We start from the raw sequence: 9,708 nt of genomic DNA, 5'->3' as shown, positions 1-9,708 counted from the left end.
CTGACTTATCAAGATTGTGTGTTAGTCATGTAACTTTGCTTGTTATTGGTTTGTAGTCATATTTCATAGTAGTGTTGATACGACATCAAAAAATGCTGAGAGAATAATTGGAAGTGAAATTGTTGGATCGGATTTTGGTGAATACAACTGGCACCTTTTGTGCAATTTAGTTTCATCAACGAGAAGCAACAAAATGCAATTATTATTATAATTATAATTATAAAACATGTTACATTAATTTTACAAAATATAGTTGTGTCAGTTTTTCATTCGGATCCGGATCTGAAATTATATTTCATCGTGGCAATAAAATTTTAATATCCGACAAAAATATGTTTCTTGAGATAATTATTTTTCTTGTTTAATAAAAACAAAAGAACAAATAAGGAGAAAAACTTTACTGAAATTTTAATTTGTTATTAATTGATTAGGTGAACCCATATATAATTATTTAATTTCTGGAGGAATTAGGAAGCTGTGTCCCTCCAAGAAAGTGCATGACAAGGGAAAGTGCCCTAGCTGGTTGGTAACTTGGTACTTGGTGTCCTGCCCCTCTTACGGTAGCAAATGTTAGGTTGCCTTCATACACTTCTGTATATCCTCCAACCTATTTAACAAAAAATAAATTTAATAATATAAAATAAAAATATATTTAAAGATTAATAAAATATTTTTCCAATATCATTCATCGTTACTGTAAATTTTTTTGAACTTTTAGTATCTGATGAGTTATAAGTCATCGAGGACTAATAGATACTCGTAGTATTTATGTTCAATCTAATTTTCTTGAGTTACCATCGGAACCATTCATTTTCTCCTATATACAACCATTGAAACATACAAATCTGACATCAAAGTAGTCATGAATTTGAGACGACATCTCAGGTTCGAGACTCAGCTGTTTTTAAATTGGGTTTTGGAGTTTAGATTTTAAATTTTTTTCCCGTTATAATTATCCGAAGTTATTAAAAGAATCCGATATTTTCGAACTTCGATTTATTTAAAAACTTTTATATAGATGTTGATTAAATATTTAAACCTCAAATGTAATGTGCAAATGAGCTAACCTCTCCAGCCAGATACCAAGGGTGCCATCGAGTTTTGACTGTGAGTTTCATCTGCTTCATAGAATTTAATGTTGAAGTCACCGGTATCCTTCCATCTATATCCCCACTGTATTTTACATCAAACAAATATAACGTGTGTGTCTCGATTACTAGTATATATTTTGATCGCTAATATCATACCTAAATATCCAAACTCGAAGTCCATTCGACTTGAACTCCTCGAGAAGAGGAATGATCGTCGAAGGGCTGTCTAACCATTTCTTGAGGACGTCGCTGCAATTTAAATTCCGGTTAATAACGAAATTATAATTATACGTACGTCCGACGACTAATAATAATATTCAAATAATGTAAAAATAAAAATTATTATGGGAGATTAATGAAAAAATAATTGACCTGCATGCTTCCCAGTCATAATTAAGTTTTGTAGTATTGGCATGGAGAGCCTGCTGAACCTCAGGAGAATTAAGGTATGCATGGACGTAATAGTCACTGCATGGATCAAAAACCATTCCCTGCATAATATATAATCATTTTTAATTTGTAAGAATTTCATTATTCTCTATTAAAAAAAATTATGGGAAAAATCTATGGAATATATTTTTTAAAAAATATTGCTTAAAATTAATAAAAATTGAATTTTAATGAATGTTAATTAAGTACTATACCGATGTTTTCTTAGGCTTTTGGGTGATGCTTGAGTCAGCGCATAAGGGAGCATAAATGTTGTAAATATCAATGTTGCCGACGTTTTCCCCTGCTTCTTCGACTGCCTGGCTGCAATTTTTCGATTCGTCGGAGAAGTTTGGGGAAAAATCACAGTACTTCATGACGTTGTTAAAAGTTTGATCCGACATCAGGGCGTGGCTCGTGAAAAATTCATACATCCCTTTCTCGTCGGTCTCTTCGTTGATCACAGCATTTCCAATCTGTAGTTATATATCCAAGAAAAATATGAACATCATGTTGCATTCAATGGTGGAGTTACATTTAGTATAGGGTCCCTGAGGTTGATCCAGAAAATAGCAGATGGTTTTTTCCCTTTAATTTTAAGAGAAAATATCTTATTCTTGAATAGAAATATAATTTTTGAAGCTCTTCAAAAATTATAGGAATAATTCATATATCTCTAAGTCATTACTACATCTCTTTTATAATACTTTATCTTTCAAATTTTTTTTGGGAGCATGTAAAACAAGCATATTCATAAAATATATTTATTTGTGAGAAAAAAAATCCAAAATTGTTCCCTGGAATGGGCTAGATAAGGTTTTGATCTTCTAACATATTAAATTTTGGTCTTGGTGCAATAAAATGTCATTTTGCGCATATACTCTTATTTTTGTTGACGCCATCGACATGATGTAGGATATTGCAAACATGCATATCTATCCCCACGTCACCATTTCGACAAAAATCAATCTAAAATATGTAGGAAAAGAAAAACCAAGTTTTGGCCATTTTTATTACATGGGGGTTGAGTTTTTTCGCAATCACACAAAGTCGAATCCAATATAGGAAAGATGTTTATGTTACTGCACGTTTGCGACTCGCAGTTTTGGCCTATTAGAAGACCAAATATGTGATGTATGGAATGCAATGGACCAAATATCTAAGGGCATGAGTTTAGGCATGAGAGCATGCAAATAAGCATCAAGTTCCTCCACACTTTGTGGCAAATTAGATAGGGTACCAGCCAACAACCCAACCATAAAAAGATGTCTACCAGTCTATTATATATGTGCAACAAGACAAATTTTGCTTTGTCACATATAGGCACTTTTTTTATTACAATAAAATATAGAGTAGGTCTCTTATGAGATGATCTCACGAATCTTTATCTGTGAGACGGGTCAACCCTACTGATATTTATAATAAAAAGTAATACTCATAGCATAAAAAGTAATACTTTTTCATGAATGACTTAAATAAGATATATGTCTCACAAAATACGACTCATGAGACCGTCTCACACAAGTTTTTGCCAAAAATATATTAATTAGAAAACCAAAAAAATAAAAAAAAATTATATGAAGATAAAAATGTAGAATTGGCATCGTAAATTTGTCTATATAGAATTATTGAATTATTAATCTAATTTATTGTACTAAGATTGAAATTGACTAATTAGATGACCAAAATTTATATTGTACAACATAATCAAATTATAGTGAGGTGTGACGGATCGAGCTGGTCCCAACGAGAATATATCAATACTGATGTTTTGACTAAATTTTATTTTTTAGTAAAACAAATAATAAAAAAAAAGTTTTGCTGTCCCAAAAAATATATATTTTTAATTGAATAGATTAAAAGTATGCCAAAACTTACCATTATTCCTTTGAGATTAATCATATTCTTGCTTGCCTTGTGATTATGATAGAGAATGGTATGTGCCAACTGAGGTACGTAGTGTCCGGCATAACTCTCTCCGGCGATATAAAAATCCCGGTTTTTGTACTCCGGAAATCTTTCAAGCCAATTCAATAAAAATGCATAATTATCGGAAGACGTCTTACTATCTCCTCCTGTCACGATATCTTCTGTCGTGTTCGAGTATGAGAAGCCAACGCCAGCCGGCGATTCCAAAAACAACACATTTGCGGCTTTTAAAAAATAAAAATAAAAAATAAACAAAAATAATCAAAAAGAAGATCCAAAATTAATTTTTTTTGTTTAAAATGAAACTGTATATATATATTAAAGTACCATAATTCCATGCAAATTTATTTTTGTAGAGTGTTTTGCCATCGCTTAGAACTCTAAATGGTCCTAGCTCTTGCATTGCTCCAAAGGCAAGAGACGAGCAGCCGGGCCCTGTCACACAATAAATTCGAAATCTTTAAAGTTATTACCTAATACTTGATTAATTAATTAATTCTGACAGGTAATATTATATTAATTATTATTTTCTAAGGAAATTTAAAAAATATAAATTCATCATTTTCCCACGTGACGCGACGAATATTTTAATTTTAACATGTGTGTATCATTAATTTCATCGGCTACAATTTCAAGTATTAATCATTAAATATTATAATTTGGAATCCCAATTTAAAAAATCATTTATTTCATAAATTTATAGGAAAATATTGCTTATTTCTAGCTGGATGGAAATATAATAAGAGTTAATTATTAAAAACAAAGAGGTTGTCACAAGATACGACATGCATAACATTAAATTATAATATGACAAGACGAAGCCAATGATACAAGACAAAGAATGGGTTTTAATTCCAAGAAAACTGCAAGACTAATAAACATGTCTCGTTAATATTTTTTTTTTTTTTTTGACTTGGAAGAGTAGTCAAAAAGGGTGAGATAATATACCAAAATTTTCGTTATTACGAGGTTATCGTATCGAAATATATTGAATTTATCAAAATTGTTGGTATACTTAAGATTTCGGTAAAATATGATAATGATACCAAAATGTTCGATACGATAACATTACGAAATTTGAAAAATTTCAGTATATACAAAGAAAAAAATTTATGGGATATTTCCATGGAAACCAAACATTATACCATCCGAAAGAAAAAATCCATGTGAATTCCACATAAACTAACATGTAGAAAAAACAAATAACCTAAATCTCACCTAACACAACTAAAAATTTTACTAAAAAAATTAGAACATATCTTTTTTAAAAAAAACAAAAAGCAAAAAACAAATACCTCCATTGAGCCAGAGAAGGAGAGGCAATGGCTTATCCGAATTCTGAGCTTCTACAAAGTAATAGAAGAAAGCTCGACCGGCAGTTCGATTCACCGTCACATATCCGCCGTATTGCTTGAACCTAACATGTGGCTGTCCCGGCAATCTCTCGATCCTATCACTTTCTTTCATCCCTTCTTGTGAGTAAACTACCGCTTCACGAAAATGGCGGCTCGCGTTGAAAAGGCTCCTGTCTATGCTTGGATTAATTTTCCTCATAATAAGCTTGTTGGCTGTCGAAAGAGATTCGGTTGGCTTCTTCTGTAAGAGTAGAGTGAAGAAAAGAATGAGAAATGCTTTGGTTTCCATTGTTTTTCTTCTGCACAAGAGTATGTGTGCCGTGTCAGAGTATATATAGAGAGTAATTTGTGGGGAGAAAAAAAAAGTGTTAAAATGTATTCAAAAGTCTTCAACAAACCAGCTGAAATGTAGAGATTCTTGGAGGACAGAAAAGACCTTCCTCGGTTTGCAATTATTAATTCATTAGCGGCGTATCAGTTTTCGCCATGTCAAGAGTTTAGTCAAGATCATCATTTTTCAGTTTCATATCATCACTCGATGAAAAAGAATGAAAATGAAAATAAATGTGTAAATTAGTGAATTAAGACTATAAAATGATAGACATCATTACCAAAAATTAAAAAATATACAAATTAATTATATAAACAAGAAATGTAATTTTCCCCTATTGTCATATGTACTTAGTGAGTGTGTAAAATATGATTTTATATTATTAATTTTACTCCAAATTTTATGTTTAAACCTTTAATTTTCTATATTTTTTTTATTAATTATTAAAACGGTGTGATGTTTGTGCCGAGGCCGAAAATATTTTTAGTCAAATGCCTCCAACACTTAAAGTCAGTCAACTCAAATTTTTACAAAAGTAAAAAAATAAAAATAAAGAATTATTAATATTATGATTTATATATATAATTTTACAAGGCTATTTATATTTTTTTTCGAATAAAAGATGGCTAATCGTCACCCTTTGTGTGAATCCAATAAAAGATGGGCATAGCACCACCAAACTGTCGTTTTCTAACTTTTCTTATTCAAGTAATGGCTAGCAACTTACTCTCAGCCATCAATATTTATGCCGTGGAAACCTGTATCCATTAGTTTTTACCGTGCATTGGATAAACCATCGAACTAACGTAACAGTCGACAAACCATGTTAGCTAAGCTTATACTATAAGTTCGTCTGAGAAAGTGTTGGCGGGGAAAATCAAAACTCGTGATCATTGATCAAACATTCACCTACTCCACCAACTCAAATATCTTCCTCGACCATCAATATTGCTTGATAGGATGGCAGTTCGTGGTTCAGCACCATATATTTCTATGACTAATAGAGGTCTTGAAATTAATTCAAAGAGTGGGCATGTCGAGGAAATTTGATCGGACAAAAGATTTTGTGAGGATATCCGAGTGTATAATTGTAAAAATATATATTTTTTGGGGTAATAAGATTAGAATTTGATGCAACCCGGGCGAAATGGGTCGGGTTAGGTACTCTGCCGGATTTGCTATCAAATTAAAGGAAATATGAGTCGAGCGTTTGGACTGAACTTCTTTCCATCCTGAGATTTGAGAGATCTGCGAACAAGAAAATAACCACGTTAATGGGCGCCGGAGGGGTGTCCGGCGTGACCACTCCGATGCTTAAGTCAGCAGGGAACTCAAGCAATAATACCAATGTAGCCCAATGATGGGTGTGAGATTGGTGTGGAGAGTGGGAGTAAATAAGCAATAAATGAGAGTATTTAATATGTGTATTCAATATCTGAATAGAGAGTAATGCAAGTAAAGAACCTGGTATTTATAGTAGAGGATGCAATGATGACCACGTTTTTTGTGTTTGAGCATTAATTATAGTAGGGCGGCTGATTATACCCTATTGTTCTGACATGTCAAATCGCATAGTAGTCACATCCAGCCTACTTGATTTTACCAACCACTTGCACTGATGTCAGAGATAGGTCGGCTACATACATTCTGTTTATCGACGGTATTAAATGCTTTCCTCATATCGAGGTGGCCCGGGTGAAATGCTTCCCGGGAAATATCATAGGAAACCGGACCCCTAACAGCCTGATGATCGGGCGCCTCAGATATTCGCCTTCCCGGCTCCTGACAAATCCTCCATGCAGATTCTCCTTGACGACCTATCTGTTCCACAGCCCGGGCATCGAATCTCTCGGCTTTCCCTAGGCTCCTTTGTGGGACTTGATAATCCGTTTATCCCGACTCCCGGGTTATCCGTACGACCCGGGAGTAATTCATTCCCCCTGATTCGGGCACCATTCTATATCCATGTCCCGGGTCATCCATAACCCGGGACATTATGGGGCATCATCACTCCCTTCTTAAATAGTCGGGCTAGAGTCTTACTCGTTGTCCCGATTGATCATGTGTGCCCGGTCAGGCAAAGCAATTTGTCGCTTAACCTCCCGAGACGATAAAAATGCTGTCACCATCACTGATGCTGTCGTAAGCCCTAAAATTTCAACTTATCCAAATCGTTTCGTATCCCAAGGATAATCATTGTGATATCTCGATATATGTGCACGTCTTTTCAGCTACTTGGTACAACTTTCAATGTCCATCCTGACCGTTCATGCATTCAAAGATCAACAGCTGTGATATTCTTTCCTCCTATACATAGTAACCCATCTATTTTTCAATCATATTAGCAAATTATTACCCAAGCAGTATAATGGCCAGCGCAAGTAGCTCAAGGACTCCTGATATGGCTGAGGCTTGCAAGAAATCTGCTTTGGAGGCTCGAAAAGCTGCTATGGAAGATGAAGTCTTCCATAAAATTCTTTGCTATTGGGAAGAGCTTCAGGGGCTGAAGTTTCTTTATGAAACTGGAGAAGCTACCACTTCCAGACTTGTGGCAAAGATGAAGAAATTTCGGGACCACTTGCACATAGCTGAGGGGTCAGACATTTTTACTGATGGACATGTCTACCAACTGATGCTTCGGAAAGAAAGGAAAATCCTCCACCAGATTGCTGATTCAGACAGCTTTCTCAAGACTTTCACCGGAGTCTTAACCGGTTGGTTGAGAAAATGGGAGGCTGCTGTAGAAGATGAATATTTTGATGTAATCTGTGCTAATTTCTGTTAAAAAATATTTCTTCTAGTTCGTCTCTGTAGTTTATTTTCCTAGTATCCTTAAATTTCATCAGTGGATGCATATATCATGAATTGAATAACTGACAAAGCTAACTGACATTAGTAGAAGATAAATAACGGATCAACGACAAACCGAAATGTTGGGACCTCTCATACCCCAGGCTTAGAATAAGGTACCGGGGCCTTATATTTCCCGGGCTTAGATTTTTCGTCGGTTAGGGTTCTCGGGTAGTCCACGGGGTGTCACTATGACGCATGCTTTTAGCATTTATATTGCCGAAAATCGTTTCATATTCCGAGAATCCGATGAGTCTCACACATTGATATTCGTGCACGCCCTTTTGTCTGTTCGGGTCAACTTCCAAAATTAATCCTGAACGTTCATGTGTTCATAGATCAACGGCTGTGATTAGCTCCCTCCTCCTGAATAAATGAGGAGGCGTTTTGATTGGTTTGAGGTCTTCCAACTTCTTCAATATTAAATGTCCCTTGTCTATAAATAAGACGGTAGGAACGAAGTGTGAGAATATTAGTTCAATATGTCGAGTTCAAGTGATTCCAGTGCTTGCAGTAGTATAGTTACTTGCAGCAGTACGCATGGTCAAGTATCAAACGAAATGCGTCCTTATCTGGAGGATCTGAAGAGGACTATCGAAGAGTATATCTGGGTAAAGGTCATGTCTACTTGGTATAAGATTCAAGATCTCAATAACATGCACCAGAATGGTTTGGCCCTTACTCGTGCACAAAGAGCAGTGGCGAGGAAATATAGGCGAGAGCTGGAAGTAGATCGAGTTGCATATCTAGCCACTGAACAAGTTTTGTTGCATGCGATGCTGTGGAAGGAATGGCATCAGCTGAACAAGATCTCAACCGCCGAGTCCTTCACCAATCTTCGCATTCAGGAATTGACTGAGTGGATAACTGAGTGGCAAGATTATGTAGCTTCGAGAATGGCGGATGTAATACGACATCGACAATTTCCTTAATAAAATTTCAATTATCGTACTTTGTTTCTTTAATCTTCTGCAAATGAATCAATGCAAACTGGATAATATATTACCGACAAGTGAAATTGGGGTGTCAGGACCTAATGCCTCCTGAGCTTAAAATAAAGTGCCGGGGACTTGTATCTCCCGGGCTCAAAATAAGATATCGGGTTCTCACACCACCCGGGCTCATAGATAAAATGCCGAGCTCTCGCATAACCCGGACTTATAGATAAGATGTCGGGCTCTCTCACCATCCGGGCTTATAGATAAGATGCTGGGCTCTCTCACCACCCGGGCTTATAGTATTTTGTCGTTTGGTTTCCCTGGGCAGTTAATGTGGTGTCATAATGACGCGTCCCCTACTGAAAAGTTGTCAGAATCTGTATGTATTCTGAGCAGATAAATGATCATGACGCCTCGATTTATGCGCCTGTCTTTTCAAATATCCCGCCTAATTATGCCGCTCAATTTCCGAGGTTGATCTAGTCCGTTCGATTCGTTTTAGATCAACGGTGAGGATCATTCTCCTCCTCCTATATATAGTAGGTGACCGATTTTTGAAAAATCACTTGCAAATTCACTCTGTGGCCAAACTCTTGCGAATTTCTCTCGAATTCTTCGACGCGCAAATCCTTACTCCGGTGACCTTCCAGCCACCAGTTACCACTTTCGTTTCTTTTTCCAGTAAGTTTTTCTTCTCCCTTACCATCTTTATCCCTTTTCTTACGTCATGTCGAACTCCACCTCATCCAACTCCGGTAAAAATGTCAGGGGTCGATCGGAGGATA

The 9,708-nt window shown here is 35.6% G+C and overlaps 1 protein-coding gene across 2 annotated transcripts; it reads right to left on the bottom strand.

The window, feature by feature from the left end:
• Window positions 1–396: 396 nt before the first annotated feature.
• LOC142519342 (serine carboxypeptidase-like 40) lies at window positions 397–5,300 on the bottom strand. 2 transcript variants are annotated; one of them, XM_075622327.1, is made up of 9 exons: window positions 5,203–5,300; window positions 4,745–5,103; window positions 3,777–3,884; window positions 3,399–3,673; window positions 1,736–1,996; window positions 1,464–1,582; window positions 1,248–1,340; window positions 1,068–1,173; window positions 397–607 (listed from the first exon to the last, which is right to left on the bottom strand). In XM_075622327.1, exons 2-9 carry the CDS (start codon window positions 5,091–5,093, stop codon window positions 452–454), a joined length of 1,467 nt encoding a protein of 488 aa, XP_075478442.1. In that variant the 5' UTR covers window positions 5,094–5,103; window positions 5,203–5,300; the 3' UTR covers window positions 397–451. The 2 variants fall into 2 exon arrangements, with proteins under 2 accessions (XP_075478442.1, XP_075478441.1); XM_075622326.1 differs by lacking the exon at window positions 5,203–5,300 and having other exon boundaries at window positions 4,745–5,169.
• Between the last annotated feature and the right edge of the window lie 4,408 nt (window positions 5,301–9,708).

This window comes from Primulina tabacum, chromosome 11, assembly GCF_025594145.1.
Source record: "Primulina tabacum isolate GXHZ01 chromosome 11, ASM2559414v2, whole genome shotgun sequence".
Taxonomy (NCBI): Eukaryota; Viridiplantae; Streptophyta; class Magnoliopsida; order Lamiales; family Gesneriaceae; genus Primulina; species Primulina tabacum.
Note: the sequence above shows the minus strand (reverse complement) of the source record. Positions and strands in the feature narration are given on the sequence as shown.